This window comes from Lepidochelys kempii, chromosome 7 (genome assembly GCF_965140285.1).
Source record: "Lepidochelys kempii isolate rLepKem1 chromosome 7, rLepKem1.hap1, whole genome shotgun sequence".
Lineage (NCBI taxonomy): Eukaryota > Metazoa > Chordata > Testudines > Cheloniidae > Lepidochelys > Lepidochelys kempii.
This window is the reverse complement of record NC_136386.1, coordinates 103,639,213-103,663,319: the sequence shown is the minus strand read 5'-3', so window position 1 is coordinate 103,663,319 and position 24,107 is coordinate 103,639,213. Positions and strand designations below refer to the sequence as shown.

General features: G+C 40.5%; 1 protein-coding gene across 4 annotated transcripts in view; it reads left to right on the top strand.

Annotated features, from left to right (window-relative positions):
- The first annotated feature begins 308 nt into the window (after positions 1–308).
- The window catches only part of EDRF1 (erythroid differentiation regulatory factor 1), a 52,421-nt gene continuing 28,622 nt past the window's right edge, over positions 309–24,107 (top strand). For 2 of the 4 annotated variants that reach the window (XM_073354080.2, XM_073354084.2), the window contains exons 1-12: positions 362–607; positions 5,072–5,280; positions 6,266–6,332; positions 11,409–11,534; positions 12,084–12,208; positions 12,659–12,818; positions 15,020–15,121; positions 15,427–15,548; positions 17,112–17,223; positions 18,743–18,890; positions 18,977–19,085; positions 19,456–19,567. In XM_073354080.2, the coding sequence (XP_073210181.2) occupies positions 491–607; positions 5,072–5,280; positions 6,266–6,332; positions 11,409–11,534; positions 12,084–12,208; positions 12,659–12,818; positions 15,020–15,121; positions 15,427–15,548; positions 17,112–17,223; positions 18,743–18,890; positions 18,977–19,085; positions 19,456–19,567 (1,509 nt within the window). In that variant the 5' untranslated portion in view covers positions 362–490. Of the gene's footprint in view, positions 608–5,071; positions 5,281–6,265; positions 6,333–11,408; positions 11,535–12,083; positions 12,209–12,658; positions 12,819–15,019; positions 15,122–15,426; positions 15,549–17,111; positions 17,224–18,742; positions 18,891–18,976; positions 19,086–19,455; positions 19,568–24,107 lie in introns of all 4 variants that reach the window. The other 2 variants (XM_073354083.2, XM_073354082.2) reach the window with 2 other exon arrangements.

Below are 24,107 nucleotides of genomic sequence, written 5' to 3'. Positions count from 1 at the left end.
TCTAATATAGCTCTTTCTAGATGGGGCGACCAGAACGCCACACAGTAGTCAAGGTGTGGGCATACCATGGATTTATGGCATTATGATATCCTCTTACTGGCTGCTGCGCTTTGCACACACGGGCGCCACTTCCGCGCACTCCAACATGCAACGGACTCGTTGCTGTTACTTTTATGAGGGCCACAGGCACGGACACGAAACAAGCCCCTCCCCACAGTGCAGCCTTCGCTGACGCCTCAGCGCCCGGCGCGCGCCCAGACCCTGCCAAAGACGCACGTGCCGAAGCACATTTGCGAGCCGCGAGCGTACACAAGGGCTGCGCCGGCAGCCAGCCGCGCTCGGCAAGTCCCGCGAGAAGAAGCCTTCTCCGCGAGATTTCCGTTCCTCCTTCCCCTCCGCTTCTGGGGCCGCTGGTGGCAGCCGCGGCCTCACGGTTCTTCCGGTTCTGCCCCCGCCGGGGCTGGGCTGGCTGGCTGTGAGGACAGAGCCAATGGAGGGCACAGGAGCTCCCCCGCCGTGGGGAGCCTGCGCTGAAGCGGGCCCCGCCGCGGAAAGCGACTTAGGGGGGCCCGTCGCGCTGAAGGGAGACCCTGAGGAGCTCAAGCAGGTGAGCGGCAGCCTCCCCCCGGGCTCCGAGCCTGCAGCTCGCGGTTCGCTGCGGCCCGGTCCGCTTGTGGGCTCCGCTCCCTCACCCGATGTCCTGGACCCGGGGCGCCCGCTCCTTTCCCCCGTCTACACATACGCCGGGGTGTCTGCCCTGCGGACTCGCACCGGTGTCCGTAGCCGGGGTACCGTCCACGGTTTCCCCCGGAGGTGCGGGGCAGGGGGTGTCAGCAAGCCAGGGGGCCTGGGCACCCGCTCCGCACCGGTGGGATTACCAGGTGTCACTCCGGCACGCTGACAGGGTGGCAGTTTCCCGTTGCCTCGGCGTCAGCCTTCATCGCCCAGACTTATAGTTAGAAAGAGAGCGCCCTGAGGTGGCTGCCCCGCCCCGTCCCGCCGGTTTCTTTGGACAGGTGGAGTGGGCTGCCGCTTCGGGATAGTGTACGCCAGGGGTGGCCAACCTGCGGCTCCCGAGCCACATGGGGCTCTTCAGAAGTTAATATGCAGCTCCTTGTATAGGCACCGACTCGTGGCTGGAGCTACAGGTGCCAACTTTCCACTGTGCTGGGGGGTGCTCACTGCTCAACCCTTGGCTCTGCCACAGGCCCTTCCCCTCTTCAAGACAGGAAAACAAGAGTGGTTAAGTCTGTTTCCCAAAGTCAGAGGGTCAGTGTCTAGAATGAATTTGAGTGTGCTCAGACTATGCTCCTCTTCCCTACTTTGCACTTAGGGCTCATACACACTACCACTTATGTTGATATAATTTATGGCCCGCAGGAGTGTGAATAAGCCACCCCTCTCCTGTCTTGAAGAGGGGAAACAAATATAGGCCTACTCCAGAGGAGCTGCTGGGAATATATTTCTCTAGGATGAGGGAGAGCTTGTAAAGTACTTCCATAAAATGTGCTAAATTTAGATAAAATAGACATCTATTTATCTTGTCAACGTTGCACCTTGCGATGATCACTACTGAGTTCAATTTCTTTCATTGGATTCTGCTTCATAGAGGTGACCTGGTTTCAGGGTAAACATGTAAAGGTGACCTTTTAAATATTGGCAGTTATTAATAAGCGTCCTCTATGCAATTAGGGTTCATTAGCCATCCTCTTTCAACGAAACTTATAATACCACACATCTAGCTTCACTTTCTCTTCTATCACAGTAAGAATGGCTTCTAGAGAACACCCATTAGGTACAGTTTCGTCAGTTTAGTAGGTGGGGTGCATTGCTGCCTACACTGCAGTTTGACATCTGTTCCACCTTGTATTTAGCTGTGATACTCTGAGTGCCTTTTCCAGACCCGTAAAGAGCTCTGTATAGCTTGAAAGCTTGTCTCTTTCACCAACAGAGGTTGAGCCAATAAAAGATATTACCTCACCTCCTTGTGTCCTTGGACTAACACAGCTAAAACAACAGTGCAAACATGTAGTAAACTGACATACCCTGTGAGGATAATAATGAACTGCTACTGTTATACCAATAAAATAAAACCCAGCAGGATCTTATTAAAGGGAAAAAGGCAAAATACCACATTTATTGTGAATACAGAAAGAATCATAGTAAGCAGTTAGTTATAACATTCCATTCAATCTCATATTTATTCACACATTCATTCATACAAACACACACACACAGAGGTTCTGCAAGGTTGTTATCATAGTTACCAGCCTTAGAGTTGCTCATGCCAAGCCACTGGCCAGGTGGCCTGGACATGAGGAGGGAGCAGGGCCTTGTCAGATGCTCATCTGATGCTCCTGGAAGTTGGTTTGCAGAATCAGACCCCAAAGTTCTCACTTTTTAGAGTCTATTTTTATAGGAATTTCTTCCTATGCCAGTCTATGGGAATTGCTTCATCATGCTGTTGCTGAATCAATCAGCAGATAGCACATTCCTGACGGCTCCAAGATGTTATCTTGTTCTTTGGTTCTCCCATTCTTGAGGCTGTTGGGTGGATTCCAGTCTGCCCTCCGGGGGGTCCTCTGGTTATTTCCACTTGACGCCTTCTTCAGCCGATGGACACTGGATTCTTAGGCTGGCACCTCCCTGATGATTCAGTTATTATCCACACCAAGCATCCATCCACATACATCCTCTATCTCTATTTTAATCACAATTGTTAATACAACAAAAGGGTGGGGAGTCTCTGGGTGCTGTTTCTGTTGTTAGAGTATTGCTTTGAGTCTCTCTCTCTGTGAATTGCTTTGAGAACAGACTCTGTCTTAGAATGTACTAAGGCAATTAGCAGCTTGCAAGTTTCACACACAGAGGGAGAGAAACAGTACCAAAAACCAAGAGACCTCTTAATTAGTAATACCCTGGAATTTAAACTCTGGGGAATCAAACTCATTTGTGATTTTAATACAGAACTTCTTTAATATGATCCAACACTACCACAGTGCAAACTTCCTAGTATGCCAAATTACTCTGTGTAGTGGTGTGGTGCCTGAGCTGCAGGGGAAAGAAGAGGAGCTCTCCAAAGCCACCATTTGGATGTTTTTCAATGAAGAAATCAGCATAGCTTTAAATTCTCTCCCTCCCTCCCCACCCCCTCAAACCGTTTCCCCTTCTTGCCTGTCTTCCTTCTCCTCACTCTGCCTTTCCCTCTTCCTCCCCCCACGCTCCCCAAATCCTACTCTCCTTAATATTTCTTTGGAATTTTAATGCAGTAGCCAAAACTAGGGTTTGGGGCATGGCTATTGAATCTTTGTTGTGTTTAGCCATAGTGTAACTGTTGGTATCTATGCTTGTGTGCCCCATTGGGTTGCAAAGCCTAGCCCTCTGAAAATAGTCATTAGAAATGAAATATAGGAGTCCCTCTGGTCTCACTAAACTCAGGGTTGCTAACCTTTCTAATAAAAAGGAATATTACAAATGATTGGTTCTACAGGGTAATCAGTTTTTATTATTTATTTGCTGTGCACTGACAGAGTATTTGGTTCTGTACAAGACAGACAAAAATAGCCTTGTTAAATTAGGATGTCAGCTTCTAGTATAGCTTCATTGGTGCAGATCCTTAGTGTAGATCTGATCTGGGGAAGTTCGCTTCAGTTTCAAATTAAAGTAAACTGTACCAGTATAAATTGTCTAGAGTAGGGATTTGCATGGTGTAGTTACACTAAGGGCTTGTCTACACTTACATTTTATAGTGCTGTAACTTGCTGGCTTAAGGGTGTGAAAAATCACCCCCCTGAGCGCAGCAAGTCTGAGCGCTTTAAAGTGCTAGTGTAGGCAGGCTCCAAGTGCTGGGAGCTAATTCCCTCATGGAGGTGGATTACCAGGAGTGCTGGGAGAGCTCTCCCAGCGCTCGCGCGCGACCACACTCTCACTTCTTCAAAGCGCTGCTGTGGGAGCATTCCCGCAACAGCGCTTTGAAGTTTCCAGTGTAGCTATGTCCAGAGTGTCAGAAATCCTAGTGTAGACCAGATGAAGCTGCCCTAAGGCATTCGTCTAAAAGAATTTGCATGTTTGTTGTCATATAAGAGAGTACTGGTTACTTTTGCTATGCATGACTGTTGCATATTCAGACTTTACACCTATTGTATGCAGCGTTGGGAAACCAGAAGTTCTAGTAAAGAGACCCTGGATAGGCCCCACTTCAGGTCTTTGGGGGTCTGCCTGGGCTTACGGATCTGTTCACTCAGATTCATTTGCAGAATCAGGACCTTTCCTACACGCAGCGTGCACATTACTGCTACAAAGCAGTAACCTCTGGGGTAGAAAATGAGCAACTGGCACATTGCAAAACAGCTGAACACCAGAATGAGGGCTTGTTTCAGTTTTCTACGTGGTAATACTTAAAATGCATTTATGTTGCTGTTTGTTCTTCTGATGTTCAGATGTTCTGTGATATGCTGATACAGGTTGGTTATTACTAATCTTATGGGAATGATACATATTCTGAATATAGATATAAAACTCTTTGGGAGGCTTAAAATGAAAGGCGCTAGTTTAAGCAGAGCACATAGCAGCACATGTAGTTAAGGTTGTCTGACGTGTAATACCCTGTCTTCAATTGTGTTAGTAATTGTATATTTACACCAGGACTGAGGTATGCTAGTTAAAAATGTAATTATGAACCCTTATTTCTGTCAGCACATAATAGTGAAAAGCATTATACTTAATCTGTAATGAGACCAGTGTTCTGCAGTATGTTTTCTTAGTCTAAATCATACAAAGATTTATAAAGCATGTGCTTCATTTTATGCCCTGTGGTAAGTTCTACTGACTTAAGTAGCGTTTCTCACAGTACATAAAGTTAAGCATAAGCTTAAGAATACTACTGAAGTCAGTGGAACTCATCACAATGTGGGAAGTTAAACGTGTTAATCTTTACAGGATTAGGCCTTAATTAAATTGTATTCCTAGTATCGTCAGTTAATGGAATTGAATTGACATCAAGTAAAGTCTAATAACTTTTTAAGAAACTAATTTATGAATGAAGGACTCTAATTTCTGTTCTGCAAACTAGGGATCGGTTTTATTTCTTGGCGGCAATGAAGTAAAAAGCAGTGCTGTGGTGAAATATTCATCTGCCCCACCACAAGCAGCATTTGCCCGTCTTCAAGAGAAGACTGATTTGAAACTTCCACCTGCCAATTGGTTACGTGAAAGCGCCAAACTGGGGCCAGCAGGAACAACCATTCTTGGCAACAGCAAGAAAAGCAAACTATTTTCAAGGTAACACTGACATCACTACAAATTGTCCTATTCTCTGTTATCCCTTCTGTTTCTCCTTCTTTCTCTGTCTTTGCACTCTCCCTTGCCTTCCCTCACCCAGTATGCTTTAATCCCGTCTTGCTTAGAAGGTGATTAAGAATTCCAGTTATGATGGTAGCTTTTGCGATGTGTATGCTGGCAAATGGACTGAGACAATCAAACTCACTTCATGTTGACTACCTGCAATTGGATGGCATCAGTTGGTCAGGCTAGATTGACTGAGGTAGTAATAGGAATTCTGCTCTTTGATCATATAAGGAAATGGAATAGTATTCTGAAACAAATCTGTAGCCTACTTACTGTTAGTCTGGAATTGGCTGCGGGCTTGGAAATTCAGGAATAAGAATGGACACGTTTATGGAAATTTTCTTGCAGTGCCTACAATAAATGTATGTTTTAAAAATAAAAATAGGTGGCAAATACCTAAGGAAAATAATTAGTAAAACGTGGTGGTTTGATATTTTGGAAATTGGACAAGGAAAGTTCAGCAATGAAAAAAGGCATCTCTGGTATCACAGCCAGTGTCAAGTCTGGGATGATCTGCTGAATGTGTGCAAATCACTCAAAGCAGATTGGCATCTGGGATGAAAATCACTATGCACAGGGCTTACACCTCTTAAATTGCCAAATTAGGGCTGAAGTGGCACATTACTCTTGTGGACCCTGTGCGCAGCAGGGAATTTTTAAAAAAAACATTAAACAGTGGGCAGAATTAATACATGTGTTTTAATTAGGTAGGTTAGTGAATTCCTGTTTTTACTTTCTCTGCCTTTTTTTTTATTTTGGAATTGTTCACAGATGGAAATGCACAAACTCTTTTTTTTTTTTTTTTTTTAATGAAAGAATGGGTTTTCTTAAAGAGGCACTAAGTTCTTTGAGGAACAAGCAGTTATGTTTTAAATGTCAAAATGCAATGGTTTAAACTTCTAATATTTTTTTAAAATAGCTTTGGCATGGCATATGACTTCATTGACTCAGTTGGAAATGATGTGGATGTTGTGTCTGATTCTGAGGTATGTGCCGTTTATAGTTCAATAATTCTTCAGTTTTGTGATGGTATCTTGATTAAGAAAATGGCTTATGCTACCGTGATTTTGTTTTACTAACCTTTTATTAAATTATTTAAGAAAACTTCATTTCACTTTGGCTATTTGCTTATAGTTCAAAGGAAGTTGTGACAACTGAATGAATAAAGTACAAATAGCGTCGAGTTTTTATTTGCAGTGTAGACATACCCAAAGATACAGATAGACAGAAGAGCACTGAGGAAAAGTGAGAAACAAAGAGGATGGAAAAAGAAAATTGGGGCACCCCAAATAATTTTACATTTGGGGAAAAAATTGAAATGGTGAGCTGCTAAAATCAAGCATTCATGATATTGTCTCCATAAAGTCAGTCGGAGTTTTGCTATTGACCTGAATGAGAGCATGATGAGGACCACTTCAGTAGCCTATTTGAATGCATTACAGTAAATTTTACTATATCTAACTCACGTTAGCAATAGGGGAAGAGCATTCTAGTAGCTTATACCCACGCCTAGTCAAATATTAGTATCTAGGTTATAGTTGTGAGGAAGACCCATTGCCAAGCTGTTCCCTGACTTGCTGTCTCAAAGCTCCTACAAGAGGTCTGTTCCCTAATACTCTTATTTGGAACTCAGTAGGTCAGTAATGGTATGGGGACTACCGTTTATCTGCTATGCCAACGACCCTCCAACAAAATAATTGCATCTAAGTGAGGCGTTTTATACCCAAAACACTATCAGTGGAATAACATTGTTATGGGACCAACCTTTCCTGCTTTAAAAATAGAGCCTCCTGTTTTACCTTGATAATTAAACATTCTGGTAAATACTCAAACATTTACTGTTTGCTTAACAGATAAGATAGCTGTCATATATACTCTCAAAAGTATTGGCATAAGATGACCATTATCTCCAAATAAAGATATTTGTAGGGCTTGCAGAAATACAATATTTTGGTATAACTTCTTGAGGGGGGGAGGGGTTGGGTTTCTTTTTTGCTTTGAAAATCTCTTGTATTAAATTCAAGCATTTAAAACATTTCTTTTCATAATTAATATTCTATAACCTTGTATTTTCTGTGGTGGCATTATGCAATAACATTTAAACATGAATCCACAATTTCTCTTTAATGTTTTCATTATGAGAATTTGGTTTACTGTAGCATATTCAACATCTACCTTATGTTTTCAACTTCTTTCCTCTACTTTCATTTTCATGATCCTGAGTAACAAGAACTCTATCAACTTGCTGTCACCATATTTGTACAAACTTTTTTCACTTAAAAATCCCTCTCTTGTTTTAAAAGCGTTGGAGGTTTTCTTTTCAGTTAACATCAACTAAAAGGGACTTATGTGAGCTCTAAGTTAGCACATGCTAATTGAAATAGCTCTATAATATTTAATCCATTTGCAATAATTTGCTAATGGATGAAACTTAGACAAATTGGGAAACCCACAAGTCCTTTGCAAGTGCTGTTTAGGAATATTTTTATTTTTGTGTAAGATTCCCACTAGGAAATCTGGGGAGCGAATTGGAAGAGAATCCCATGTCTGTAGTCTCAGCCACCTTTTTGCCATCTTGTCTCCGCTTCTCTCCATACAGGATCTTGTAAATTTAGTCAAAAAGAAAATTGACAAAATAAATGATCTTTCTCCTACTCAGCTTGCCTTCCATTCCTTTTCAATAACTCTCTTCTCTTCCTTCCCGATCACAGACACAGAAGATTCTTGTCTGCGCTGCTCCTCTAACATTCCAGTGGCCCTATTCCATCTGCTGATCTCCCTTGTGCCTACTCTCATCTCCTCCCTTACTCTTTGCCTGAACTTCGCACTCTCCTCTGGCTCTTTCCCCTCACAATACAAGCATGCTTTAGTCTCTTCCATCTTCAAAACCAAACAAAACAGGAAAAAAACACCCCCTCCCTTTGATCCTATTTGCATCTCCAACTACCACCCGCTTCCTTTCATCTCAAAGCTCATTGAATACATTGTTTACGATTGCAGTCTGGCGTTCCTCTCTTCCAGTTCCAGCCTAGATCCTCTCCAATCTGGTTTCCCCCTCTTGCACTCAACAAAACATAAGAATGACCATACTGGGTCACACCAATGGTCAATCTAGCCTAGTATCCTGTCTTCCGACAGTGGCCAATGCCAGATCTTTCAAAGGGAATTAATAGAATAGGGCAATATCAAGTGATCCATCCCCTGTTATCCGCTCCCAGCTTCTGGCAGTCAGAGATTTAGGGACACCCAGAGCATAGGGTTGCATCCCTAATAATCTTGGCTAATAGCCATAGATGGACCTATCTTTCATGAACTTATCTAATTCATTTTTGAATCCAGTTATAGTTTTGGCCTTCACAACAACCGCTGGCAAGGAGTTCCACAGGTTGCCTGTGCATTGTGTGAAGAATTACTTCATTTTGTTGGTCTTAAACCTGTTGCCTATTAATTTCATTGTGTGACCACTCACTGAAACTGTCCTTGCCAAAGTCATTAATTGTTGTGTGCATTGTAATTGTAGCTGTGTTGGTCTCAGAATATTAGAGAGACAAGGTGGGTGAGGGAATACCTTTTATTGGACCACCTTGTGTGTCTCAAGTCACTGTTGGCCTTTTTCTTAGCCAAAGCAGTACTGCATCCTCAAGCTCCTTGACCTGTCAGCCACCTTCAGCATTGTCAACCATGCTCCTCTTCTTGAAATCTTGTCTTTTGTGATTCTGTCCTCTCATGATTCTATTCCTACTTCTCGCATTACTCCTTTAGCATGTCCTCTCCCCCCAACAACTTTCTATGGGGGTTCCACAGGGATCCATCCTTGGTCCCCTTCTCTTCTCTTTCTACACCTTATCTCTGGGTAATCTCATCTGCAAACAAATTCAACTGCCATCTCTATGTTGACAATTCTGAGATCTACCTCCGTACTCCAGACCTGTCTCCTTCTGTCCAATCTAAAATCTTGGTGTCTCTCTGACATCTCCTTATGGATGTCTAGCTGTGGGCTCAAGTTCAAAGCAGCTAAAACAGAGTTCTTAAACTCCCCCTTTCCAACTATCTCATTTTTCAATCACCGTGGACATCATCTCCATTCTGCCTATCATTTAGGCTCTTAAACTGGGTGTCCGCTTCTACTCGGGCCTCCCTCCCTCACATCTAGGCTATGTCTAAATCTTAGAGATGTCAGACTGAAAAAATATGCAATGTACAGACTCTCCTATCCATCTACAATTAAATTCTGGTCTAGGTTCTCATGATGTCAGTTAATTCATCATCCTTCTCTCTGGTCTTGCTCATATCCATTCAGAGTGCTGCTGCAAAGATAATTTTCCTATCCACCATGCTTTGACCATGTCATCCCTTCACTGGCTCCTGTTTCTCTATCAAATCAGACATAAGCTGCTTCTCTTCGCTTTCAGGGCCTTTCATGGCCTATCCCCCCCTGCTTATCTCTCATTCACTCCTGAGATGTTGACTCCAGCCTCTGATGGGCCCCATGGTGCCATCATCTCTTATTTGCTAAAGTTTCAAACAAGCATCTTTCTCCCAACCATGGAGGAGGTGCATGGGAGATAGCTACTTGTAAACATCTAGAAAACTAATACATCAACATCCTTCAAAACCCTACTTTAAACTTTCCGTTTCTGTGAAGTCTACTAAACGCTTGATGATGGCTAGATTGCTGAGACCACTGCTCATCATGCTACCAATTTTGTCTCATTTCTTCCTTTTACTCCTCTGTCTATTGGTTTGTATCCATCGGTTGTCTCTTGTCCTATACCTAGATTGTAAGCGTCTTAGAGCAGGTACTGTCTTTTTTTGTTTTGTTTGTACAGCACTTAGCACAATGGGACCAAGACTAGGACCCTTAGGCCCTGTGGTAATACACATAATAAGTAGAATCTCTGCAGTTTAAGTAGTAGCATACTGAGTGGTAATCTCTTGAGCGCTGACAACTGATATCAAAGGCTTGGGTATTTTTTTTTTTTCCAGATATACTTCTATAGGATTGGGCTCTGCTTAGACTAATGATGAGAACATACATTTGATTTAACTTCATAGACAAGCAATCCTGATCTCTTGTGCTTAATAACTAAGGCTGCAAGTTTGTCATGGAAGTCACAGATGCTGTGACTTCTTCAGCAGCTGGTATGGCTGGCCTGGGGGCTCCCTGAGCAACTCAAGCAGCCCCTGGGCCAGCTGCACCCGACAGCAGCAGGAGTTTGGGTATGGGAGGAGGTGAGGGCTCTGGGTGGCGCTTATATCCGGGAGGCTCCTCGGAAGCGGTGACATCCCTCGGCTCCTAGGTGAAGGCATGGCCAGTGGCTCTGCGTGCTGCTTCCCGCCTGCAGGCATCGCCCCCACAGCTCCTATTGGCCGTGGTTTCTGGCCAATGGGAGCTGCGGAGCACTCTGGGTGGAGGCAGTGCACAGAGCTGCCTGGCCATGCCTCTGCCTGAGGCCCCCAAGCACCCACGGCACCCTGGGCTGCCCCCACTCCCTAAGATTTAGTTGAGTGTATAGTACAAGTCATGGACAGGTCACGGGTCATGAATAATTGTTTACTGCCTGTGTCCTGTACATGTCTTTGACTAAAAATACCCAGGACTAAAACGTAGCCTTATTGATAACCCATTGGGGCAGCATGGTGTACTCCCTCAGAGGGGACTATTAGAACTACAGCTAAAATCAAAAGCAGCAAGGCTTGGCCAGAGGAGCAAGAGGAAGGGGAGGAAAGCCAGAGGGCGAAACACAGAACGTGGAAAACAGGTGGAGATACAAGATGGTCTTTTTGCTGTCATAAATGGTGCCTTTTGTGATTGTCAGATGAGAAACGAAGCTTTCTGAAAACCTAGTTGAGGCATACTTGGTTCAGGAGTATTAGATGGCTGAATGAAGATATTTAAAAAAAAAAAAAAGTGACTAGTCCTTTTAAAAAAAAAATGTACTATTTTTTTTTTCACTCATGATAGATTCTTTCATTTCTGAACATTCTAATTAGTAAATCTTCTCTTTATAATTCAGTGTAATTGTGGGGAATATAACTTTTCTGTTTTGTCTTTTTGCAAGAACATTAAAAAACTTCTGAAGATACCTTACAGCAAGTCACATGTGAGCATGGCAGTACACCGTATTGGACGAACCCTTTTACTGGATGAGCTAGATATTCAGGAGCTCTTCATGAGATCATCTCAGGTTAACCATTTGTTTTGTTAATGTCTTTGGCCACCTGGCATATGTATTTCAAGTGCAGTGTTATCAGCACAAAGGTATAGCAAATGTAGCAAAATTGTTGAGAATTGTATACAAAGGCGAAAAAGGGGTTCACAAAGCACTTAGTTATCGTGGATTCTCTCTAGTTCCTATAGAACTACAGGTTGCACTAATAGATCAGGCATCTTTTTAACTGAGGGTATTGTATGCTTAAAATACCCCTTCTCACCTTTTCATTTAATGTCTTTGATATTGCTGGACAGTTTTACAAATCTATTACTCAGTCTTTTAACACTGCATGAAACTATAATCTGTTTTTTGAAGAGTCGATTTCACTGAAATATGTTAAGTATAACTGATTTCAGAGTTCAGATGTCAAGGCACTGTTGTAAAAACTTATCTTTTAACATTTTATTTTATTTTGTGCCATTTCATGTGGGATGGGTATATTGTATCTGCTAAATGCTTAACACATGAACAAAAGAATCTAAGTTATTTCACATTAATTTCATGCTTATTTATGCTGCTTAGACGGGGGACTGGACGTGGCTTAAAGAGTTCTATCAAAGACTAATAGATCAGAAGTGGCAAAGAAAGAAGAAGAGTAAAGAACACTGGTACCAGAAGGCTATACTTTCCAAGTTTTTGTATTACAGGTAGTTTGATTATATATTTTTATTTGCATAACTTGTGAGTTCTACCCCAATTTACTTTTCTCTGGTTCATTATATTGAAATAAAAGTTAAAGATATGAAACTGTCTCTTTATCCTAAAACAAAATCCAGAGGATGTAGTTTTAAGAACATAACGCTGATACAAGTAAGTTCTTTATTTAAAATATTTTAGTATTGGAGCATGATTTAGTTGAAAACACGTTGCAGTACTGCTCTCTCGGAAAAACACGTAATTTTCAAGGATTTTTAACATGATCCTGGACACCTGTCTTTCTGCTCTAACTGATGAATTTACAAGATGGGTGTTGCTGAGTAGTTTTTAACTAAATCCGCATTTGTGTCTCTTTTGTGAAAATAAAATGCGTTAATATCGGTTAGGCATTAAATATAACAATCTCAAATTCAGTCTCTTTGAATGTGTCTTTCTGTCAGCATTAATGGTGATGGAGCGGCTCAGCCAGTGTCTTCCACTGCAGAACAGCATCATGAAGATCCACTTCCTGATGAGAGTGATGAAGTAGGAAGGGCTTCCTGGCCAGCCCCTTTTGAAATGCCTTCGTCAGTATCTGAAGATCCAGGTTCTTCTAACCAGGTTAGTATGGATTAAATCTTAACAGACCTTTAATTTTTATAGGAGAGAGGTATTTGGTGTCTGATATAAGCTATAAAAATGTAGTAGTCAAGAGTCCTCCTTTTAGCTAAAGAAGCAGAATCTAACGTATTGAAGAAGCCTTGCTCAACTAGACTCTAAAAGCACCATTTTTGGCTTTCCTTGAGCAGTAATATATGGTACCTAATGCTTTATGAGCTGTATACAGATAGACATCAGAAACTAATTTTGCTTATAATTGATTTTCCTTAAATAGGATTAATGTGTTTTCTATATATAATTCTAATGTTGGGTTTCATTCCAGAATGAGCCATTGCCTTCCATTTGTGGCTCCATTTTAGTATACTTGGTCATAAAAAAACTGGAATAAAAATATAGCCATATAAATGTAACTTGAATGTCCTGCGTGCTCCTAGAACACGAAAGTATGGGAGGGTCTGAGAAAAGTGATTTTTTCATACATTGTGTTGCAATACTGAATTAGTGTGAAAAATCGTATTTGCACATTTTTGCTCTTTGTTGGTTTGTCAATCGCAATCTTAAAGGAAAATACACTGTATTTTGACAATTTGTTTCTTCAACAGTCGTACTGAAAAAAGATGACTCTTTCCTTATTCTGTTTCCTGTGTTGATTCCACTGAGCTTCTATTTTAGTCTTTTTTCTGGTACTGTGAGGATGTGCTAAGGCGTGGTGATCATCATCTTTTGTAGCATTGACATGGGCTGAAATGGATGAACCTGAAATCTGGAAGAATTTCAGAATACTTTCTTTCCACAGTGCATGTTAATATTATTCCAATATTTATTGATGTTGAAGCAACCATCCAGACTTACTGAAGCAAAATCTTGGTCAAACTGTATTTATGTTTAAGATGCTCACCAAAAGAGTGTCTGTAGACAGGTAGTTAGTTTTTAAATCAGTCATTCAGAATGTATTTTTTGAACATACCTGGAATTTTCTTCATTATGGTCATGAATTTATTAAGTGTAATAGATTTTACACTAATGAAGGAGAGAAAGTTAAGCAAATATCTATTTTGTGATTATATATCAAAGTAAGCAGAGATCATATGGTATCTGCTACCCTGAGTAGAATAGGTACCACTGAACTCATACAATATAATACAAGCAATTGCGTGTGCATTTTGATTGGTTAGTATTGCTCCAGACCTCAGTATAAATGCTTACAAAGGGGCCAAAAGAGATTGACTTGTGGCTGAAAATATGCATAGGAGCCAGGTTTTTCTTTCTTTATCTTATCAGACAGTAGAGGTGAATATTAAGGTTTTCTGAAGTTAAAGGGACTTTGTACAACATCTTAAGAGTTCAGTCTGTGCAATGGATGTTTAAATACATTATGAAAAGTAGTATTTCTTGTGCATGTAGAGTAGCCTCCTAATTAATGTAAGTTTAATACATTTAAACTCCAGCATTCTATTTACATTTAGATGGTAATGATCACCCACCTTTGTGAAGACTCTACCATTAATAGGGACACTAGATGACTCAGATTGATAAAGGATTATGAAGATTCTCTGCTCTAGATCACCACATAGAATCTAGATTGCATTGGTAAAGTTGTAACAATTCTATGTGCTTTGAGGTGGAACCATAAATGCCATTCTTTCACAGCAGAAAGCCACCTCGATGCCTGATTAGGCATGGAGAAAGAAAGAGAAAACTGCTGCTCTCTCTCCTCCACGGAGGCACTGTTTCCAAGTTGTGATTCAGGTGTGTTGCAAGGTGGTGCAGAAAACCTTGCACTGCTGCGGCACATTCTGTGCTTTTACTGTGGATAAATAAAACTTCAGGATAGAAAATTTAAATCTCCAGGATTGTGAATGTGTTACTTTTCTTGGATACCAAATTATTATTTTTTTAATTCTCTTCACTTTCCTATTGTATTTAATTTTGCAAAGTTTGAGAAATTAAACTATTTTTATATGTAAATGAAGACTGACTTTGAACAAATCATACTAGAATTCCAATGCAGTAGCTACAGTAAGAAAGAATTGAGGTAAGCCACTGGCTGAAGAAAGTTGTATACATTAAACAAAATAAGGATGGAATTAAGGTTTTCACTTTTTATGCTTCTGCTGTTCAGGATATATATACACTTTTGAAAATGGCCTGACTTTACCTCAGCAATAGAATCACTCCTTATGTCCTTGTGCTTTTCACAGGGAAGTGTGCCTCTTGAACCCTCATATGTAGTGGGGCATGTGGCCTCAGCCCCCAAAGAACAAAACCTGAGTACTTTGTTCAATGACGGGGAAAACAGTCAGGTATGCTTTTTGTGGAATCTGAGCGGAAACAACAATCCCCAGTTTAACAAATCATTTTAAATTTGGTCTAAATTGGATTCGGGTTGGTGGCGAGGGGAGAAAAATTAAATCCTTCTGTAGCAATAGCTCTTGTGACATCAGTGATCTTGGTCTTTTAAGTTACTGTGAACGCATAGCATAGTCTTTATGTGCTGTCCTTTATTTGCCTTTTTTGCATCTTGCTTTCTCATAGTAATTCTGCAGATTGTGATGGAGAAAAAATTAACAGAGTGGATTATTTAGACACTTTCTTTTTTTAAACAAAGGGACTTAAAAATGACTTTGTTCGGAACATCTTGTGGACCTTTGAAGACATTCACATGTTAGTAGGATCAAATATGCCTATATTTGGAGGTGGAAGATACCCTGCTGTGAGCTTGCGTCTCAGGTGAATTCTTAAACTAATGTGATGTGTATCCCAAACCTGGCTCTCTTGTTGCTTCAGTTTCATATTCAGTTTTGTGTATATATAAGTTTGTAGGATAATTTAATTCTTAATCTGCATTTAAAGATTAATTTTATACTCTAGTATTGAAGTGGTAATGATTTCATGAAGTAGTAGAAGGGTGTTTTTTGTGATTAAGGCACTGGATTTGGACTCAGGATGTCTTGGTTCTCTTTCTGGCTCTTCCTCAGACTTCTGGTGTAACTGTTGGCAAAACACTTAGGGCCTGATGGTTGGAGGTGCCAACTATCTGCAACCCATTGCCTTTGGAGTTGTAGGTGTTCAACACTTCTGAAAATTAGGGCCCTTAATCTCTGTTCTAATCCCCAATTTGTAGAATGGGAGTATCACGTCTCTGCTTTGCACAGATGTTGTAAGGATAAATACATTAATATTCGTGAGATGCTCAAATGCTAGTATTGGATGCCATGTAAAATACAGTTACGGATTACTGTCCATATATAACTGAAAATGTGTACTTGATGTTGTGGTTACTCTGTTCTCTGACTCTTTTGTTCTTGCTGTGGGGGGTTCTTGCCCATGCAGAGGTGAAGGAGCCTGGTCTCCCACAGCAAGGGTGGGAGGAAAGACCAGTATGCCTTTCATAGGGTGGGAAAGATGGAGGCAAACTTAAAAAGTTGAAGTCAGCTTGGCATACTGGGCCATCTTTGCTCAAAAGACACTCAAGGTTCACGTAGCTGGGCACTGTAAATGCAGCCCAGAACTGAGGTGCCTTTGGAAGAACTGTGTAAGAAAGTTTGCAATATGCTTGGTTCCAGCTAATTCTATTAATCCCTTAATTTTTCCCTTAAAAAGTGTTTAGAAAACTATGGGTGATCTCAGTAATAATGTGGGCTGTAATTTTAAAGTGGTGAGGGCAGTAATAGCATGCATTCCATTAGCAGTAACAGATGCTAATATCATAAAAAGAAAAGGAGTACTTGTGGCACCTTAGACTAACCAATTTATTTGGGCATAAGCTTTCGTGAGCTACAGCTCACTTCATCGGATGCATACTGTGGAAACTGCAGAAGACATTATATACACAGAGACCATGAAAGGAGGTATTGTTTCATGGTCTCTGTGTATATAATGTCTTCTGCAGTTTCCACAGTATGCATCCGATGAAGTGAGCTGTAGCTCACGAAAGCTTATGCCCAAATAAATTGGTTAGTCTCTAAGGTGCCACAAGTACTCCTTTTCTTTTTGCGAATACAGACTAACACGGCTGTTACTCTGAAACTTGATATCATCATAGTGGTTAGTATAGCTCCCCACATGTGCTAGTTTAAAATATAACCTTAGTCACAAATGAAAGCTTTTTTTTACCTCAATTTTAAGGTTGCTCTGTTCTCCTCGTACTGACACACACATAGCTAAAGTCTCAACAGACATTTATTGTAAGTGGCAATTTAAAAAAAGCAAACAAAACCTCTACTAGATGTACCCTGATGACTTAAATATCTTTATTTGCTCCAAGCAATACCAAAAATATTTTTGTTGTAGGGATAACAACAAGCCAATAAACGTGCTAACAGGAATTGACTATTGGTTGGACAACTTAATATGTAACGTCCCAGAGCTTGTGATGTGTTTTCATGTTAATGGAATTGTTCAGGTAAGTCCTGACGTCTTACATTTATGTCCACTTTACCAATTCTTTGATTAATTACCAACTTCACCGTTATGAATGGTTATGTGGGAACTGGTAGCAACATTGCACTAGAAAAGTTCTTATAAACCTTTTTTTGAGAAACTCTTAATACTTCCATTGTTTGTCCCTGCCTTATTTTCAAACAAAGTCCTGGGGCTAGAGATGTCACTCTTGTTAGTTCCATGAAATTCTGTTCAGATGTGGCTGAACTGATGAACAATTTAAAAAGAGCCCCCTCTTTCCCCCCCCCCCCCGCCACCCGAAAATGGGTTAACAGCCACGTCCTGCTGCTAGCTAATGTACATACTTCTACCATTTGAAATACAGGACTGTGTGGTTTAGTGCTGAAGGTATTCAGAATTCAAGCCCTGCTGAAGATGCATGAAGGGGACATTTAGTTCGCTTTGTTTCCTTACAAATACAGAAACCTAGGAAATTACAAATCAGACATTAAAAGAATGTTATCAATGTTGAAAAGTCAAGCACTTGTAAATCTGGAATGTCCTAACTTTCAGGTGAAACCTTAATATTCTCTCTCCTTGTGTATTGTGATAGTGTCTTTAATTACATGATTGCATATGTAGTTTGTTTCCACAGGACTCCTGCCTCATTTAGTGTACAACTGGATGCACAAGGAGGTAGAATTAAGGATGCCTGGGCAACTGTAACTCTTGGATTTTTTTTTTTTTTTTTTTTTTTTTTACTTTTGAGTGCTTGATTTTTGTAATCTAAACAATGTTCTTTTAACATAATCTTTGTATTTAGGATATATATTGTGGTAGCACCTAGAAGCAAGCTAGGTGGAAGCCTGTTGTGTGAAGTGCTCTGTAAACATGAAAGGGCCCAGTGTCAGCATTTCCATTTTGAACTATCATTTGTTGATATTTATAGGTGTATCTTGTAACTCCCTCCAAATTTTAAGAAGTGTACAATTCTAAACTCTCTGTAAACTTAATTTTGCAGATTTGAAAAATCTTAAATTATATAGCAGTCTTGAAATTTGTAAAGAAAATACAGAAATGTGGTTATAAACTAGTGTGTAGTAAAAGTCTGTACTGACTGGAGGGCAGATCCATACTTTATTTAAATTTATTAATATATACTGAGACAACAGAGTTGTTAATTAACTGTAAACCGTATAGTTTAAGCCAATCTGTTCAGCATAACCACATTCATTCTGCATCATTTTATTGAGATTACTGTATGTGTTAAATGCCAGTCTACAGAATTTCGCTTTAAGTTTGGCCCTGATGAGTCCTTATATTAAAACAAAGGGGTATAAGCGGTAAAATTACACAAACATAATTGGATGCAGCACTAAATTCATAACTCACAATTTTGAGGGCTTTCAGTATTAATAAACATTAATAATGGAACTCCTGTTTTCAATTTAATGGATGATGAAAGGCTTCTCTGTTTGTATAGCCAACCTCAGTATATATTATGAGGATTTTTCAATATGTTTAAAATACATTCTATACAGAAATATGAAATGATCAAGACTGAAGATATTCCCAATTTGGAAAACTCCAATTTTTCTACCAAAGTGATAAAGGATATTGCTCAAAATATCTTATCTTTTCTGAAATCTAACTGCACCAAAGAAGGGCATACTTACTGGCTATTTAAAGGTAAGCAATTCCTTGGTTGGGTTAATAAATGATGTTTGAGACCTATATATTGTCAGATTGGCTAATGGAAAAATCTTCTCTTTCAGCAAGTGGAAGCGATATAGTAAAGCTCTATGACCTCACCACTCTTTGTGAAGAAACTGAAGATAAATACCAAAACCCTTTCACAATGCCTGTGGCAATTCTCTTGTACAAGTAAGCGTGTCTTACAGAAGCAAAACTGTTGCAATATTTAATTTACTTAGATTTAAATGTAAGACATTAAATGTCTGACTTGGGTACTAGGTACTCTGGCCACCAGTTAAAAATGCAATCCAAAAATCATAAAACCAAAACATCACCACATTCCCCTTATACATACAACAATCAGCCAACCAAATCATGATATTAACTGAATCAGTCTCTCCATTCCTCACATTTCTCTGTCACCTGAGTGCTTCCCTAGAAGCCTACTCAAAAAGATGGGCTTTGCAGAATGCTTAGATGTGCAGGAAATAATAAGAAAAAAATGGTAATAGACACTTCAATGACATTTCTATGTCTATTCTGATCAACTTTTTTTTAGAGTTGCCTGCAATATGATGATGAAAAAAAACCAGAACAAGAAACACTATGGCACTATCAGAACATTACTCCTTAATTGTGTTAAGTTATTGGACAAAGCCAGACATCCACAAGTAAGAATTCTATTTTAATACATTTTTTTACTACAGAGAGATGTGTAGCTTGTATATAATGAAAATACGGATATTGATGATGTACCTTCAACTAAAAGCACCAATAAGGTAACCAAATGCTATATTAATTACAGTGTGATTGCAACATGTTAGTGAGCTAATCTCATCCTCTTATGCAGTGGCAGTGGATCTTGGTTATAAAAGTTCCCTGGACTGAAAAGTGACAATTCAAATGTCCCTGCATGAGCGTGCTTTTTTTTTTTTTTTTTGGCAGAACCTCACTTTTCTTATTTTGAAGCTCAAATCACCAGTATGGGTCTAAAATCCCTCCTTATGATTAAATTAAAACTTCACATGAACTTTTCCTTGGGGGAAGTTCTGTAACCGAGATCAAGGCTCTTTCATGCTTAACGCTTTACAAACACACATTAAGAAACCAGACTCTGTACTGAAGAGCATCCAATCTAAATAGACAAGACAGCCAGAAGGTAGGAGGGAGAATCAGACTTGAATGGCAGGTCAGTGACAGGGCCAGGAATAGAACCAAAATCTCTTGACTTCTATACACTAGACTGTGATGCCTCCCAAGTTACTGATTTGGCATCTTGCATATCCAGCAGCAGTATGAAAGGCAGTAGAAATGTCTAAAGCAGTGGTTCCCTAACTTAAACAACCTGTGAACCCCTTTCAATAAAATGTCAAGTCTCGCAAACCCCCTCCTAAAAATGAATATTTCCAGGGATTTTCTCCTTAACCTGAGTGTCAATTTATAAAAGCAGTGATCCTGGAAATTTGTTTTTTATGACATGCTTATTACACACTATTATTATTATTTATCATTACAGGTGGTTTCCTAACCTAGATTTAAAACATTTTCTTCAGACTGTTACTGTTGTCAACTGAAAACTGACTCCATATATGTGAAAGGCAGATCATGAAACAACCAAATGGTGGTTGTCATCTGGACTCGGTGTATAGCTTAGAACATACTGAATTAAATTATCAGTAGGATGCTCTGGATCAGAGTTGTGAAGTGACATAAAAATAATCTTAAAATATAGTATTACAGCTCATGGATCACTTTTTAAATGGTGTATTACCATGGTAAAGACCATAATGTTAGCTTTCACTGTCTACTTCATTACATCTGTATTTTGGTATTAAACATTGTGTTGTGGGGGGCGGTAAGGGAAGGGATCCTGAACTGTCTTCCATTCCTTACCTAATCTAAGGTAATCCTTACCATGCCTGACTAATCTAATCGCCTTCTATGATGAGATTACTGGTTCTGTGGATGAAGGGAAAGCAGTGTATGTATTGTTTCTTGACTTTAGCAAAGCTTTTGACACGGTCTCCCACAGTATTCTTGTCAGCAAGTTAAAGAAGTATGGGCTGGATAAATGCACTATAAGGTGGGTAGAAAGTTGGCTAGATTGTCGGGCTCAACGGGTAGTGATCAATGGCTCCATGTCTAGTTGGCAGCCGGTGTCAAGTGGAGTGCCCCAGTGGTCGGTCCTGGGGCCAGTTTTGTTCAATATCTTCATAAATGATCTGGAGGATGGTGTGAATTGCACTCTCAGCAAATTCCCAGATGATACTAAACTGGGAGGAGTGGTAGATACGCTGGAGGGCAGGTATAGGATACAGAGGGACCTAGACAAATTGGAGGATTGGGCCAAAAGAAATCTGATGAGGTTCAATAAGGATAAGTGCAGGGTCCTGCACTTAGGACGGAAGAACCCAATGCACAGCTACAGACTAGGGACCGAATGGCTAGGCAGCAGTTCTGCGGAAAAGGACCTAGGGGTGACAGTGAACGAGAACCTGGATATGAGTCAACAGTGTGCTCTTGTTGCCAAGAAGGCCAATGGCATTTTGGGATGTATAAGTAGGGGCATAGCGAGCAGATCGAGGGACGTGATCGTACCCTTCTATTCGACGTTGGTGAGGCCTCATCTGGAGTACTGTGTCCAGTTTTGGGCCCCACACTACAAGAAGGATGTGGATAAATTGGAGAGAGTCCAGCGAAGGGCAACAAAAATGATTAGGGGACTGGAACACATGACTTATGAGGAGAGGCTGAGGGAACTGGGATTTTTAGTCTACAGAAGAGAAGAATGAGGGGGGATTTGATAGCTGCTTTCAACTACCTGAGAGGTGGTTCCAGAGAGGATGGTTCTAGACTATTCTCAGTGGTAGAAGAGGACAGGACAAGGAGTAATGGTCTCAAGTTGCAGTGGGGGAGATTTAGGTTGGATATTAGGAAAAACTTTCACTAGGAGGGTGGTAAAACACTGGAATGCGTTACCTAGGGAGGTGGTAGAATCTCCTTCTTTAGAAGTTTTTAAGGTCAGGCTTGACAAAGCCCTGGCTGGGATGATTTAATTGGGGATTGGCCCTGCTTTGAGCAGGGGGTTGGACTAGATGACCTCCTGAGGTCCCTTCCAACCCTGATATTCTATGATTCTATAATCACTAATCTAGTGACTTCTAGTTCCAAATGTATTGTTGCTCCTCCTTGCACCTAGGTGGTGACCACCTCCACCTCCTGGTTCTCATCACTGGTTGCTCTTATTCATGCATTGTGACCTCAAAACAGCTACTGCTATTTCCTGAAGTACCTGTTTCATAGATACATAGAGGGCTTCAGTTTTCAAAGACGTCCACTAAATACAAAGCCTTCCTTGAACAGTAAAAAAATTTATGGTGGGGGTGGGAGAAGAGCAGAAAAAGTAGATATAATAGGTGAGACTTTCAGACTGTTTTTCACAAGAGACTTCATAGCAGTGGTGTTAATGACTTTTTTTACAGTCTTCCTCCAAATGAGGAGTTTAGACTGCTGAACAGACAAAATACAACTAAAGACCAAAATATAATAAACCATAGGAGCTGATATAAGCTTTTTGCATGAACACTCACTGGCTTTTAAAAATTGTTTTTTTTAAATCGAGATAACTAACAGTACATACATACATCACCTCAAAAATAACTTGTAGTCTATCTCTCTCTGGTTTTATACTACCATCCACCACAGTAGTTTGCAGCTGACTTATGCCAATATGTGAAATGAACTTTTATAAAGCCAGATGGTTAGCCAAAAAGTTCATTGATTTATCCAGAGGTTTGCCTCACCATAGTCATGGACTTATTTACATGCCTGAGAAAATCTGGATATACTGTGTGTGGAATTGTATTAAACTAATCTTCAAGTGTGGCTATGATCAGAAAACCTTTTTTTAAACAGAAGGTTAAATAAGAGAGAAGACAAATGTAGTATTTTATTATTTATTTGTAGTATTCTACAAAGAATCCCTGTCGTGAACCTGTTAGGCACTGCAAAAAACACAGAACAAGAAGCCAGTCCCTGTCCCAAAAAGCTTACAATCTACGTATAAGACAAGAGACAATAGATGGATAGAGACAGACCGATGGAATATAATGGAACAATGAGATAGTAGTAGTAAATATAATAGACTGTGTTCTCAGCACACTAGCCATCTAGATCACACAGGAAAGGAGGGTTTTGAAGGAGGATAATGATTTCATGGGGAGCGTCTCCTAAGCACGAGGGCAGCATAGCAAAAAGAATGAAGGTGCCAGTATGAAATATTAACAAGTGCGGAATGGGCCAACTGGAGGTGAGAATTGACCTTTCAATACTGAATGTGAGATAGATCGGGTGGGAATAGATCATGATGGGCCTTGAAAGTGAAGACAGGTAGTTTGTTTCATATGATAAAGAAGGTGCCATAGAAGGTACCCAAAGAAAGGGATGACATAGTCAAAGCTACAGGCTAAGAAAATTATCTTTGCAGCTGCATGCCAAATGGGTATCAGTGGGGCACAATTACGTTTGTCAGGCCCACAAAGAAGGGTGTTGCAGTAATCAAGATATGAGATGAGGAGAGCCTGGACACGAGTCTTAGCTGTGTGGATGGTTAAGAGAGAACATATTGTTGGGCATGTCTACACGAAACTTCCTGCATATGAAACTGTGCTCTAAATCTATAGCACTCCACTGTGTTATGCCCTGACCGTGAGGATGCTACTCCTGTGCGCTAAAGGGTCCCTAGTATGTCCCTATTAGAGGGCTGTAGATTAACACTTCACCTTGCCATGCAATACATGTTTCTGTAGATATGCAGTATTGTGAGCTCCTGTGATATTTTTTTTATCGCAACTCTAGCAATGTTGAGAGTTTTTAACCTGTCTCATGAAAACATGAGAGGCTGCCAATTCATGAATTTTCTCTTATTCAAAATGGCTACCATCTCTGTTGTCAATGGGGCTGAAACCGGTAAGATGGCCTCTATTTCCCTACAGTCTATCTACATGTGGAAGTGCCCTTAATGAAGTTGGTTGATACCTGGCACTGTTCTCAGTGAGGCTGAAGCTGCACTGAGAGGCAAAATGGCTGACATGCTATGGTTCAGGAGGGCTAGACAGGACACCGGGACTATGAGATCAGCTGAGACACTGTGCAAGATGGATGAAACAGAATGAGTAGGAGTGGGATGCTAGGGGGCCCAAGAGGCAGATT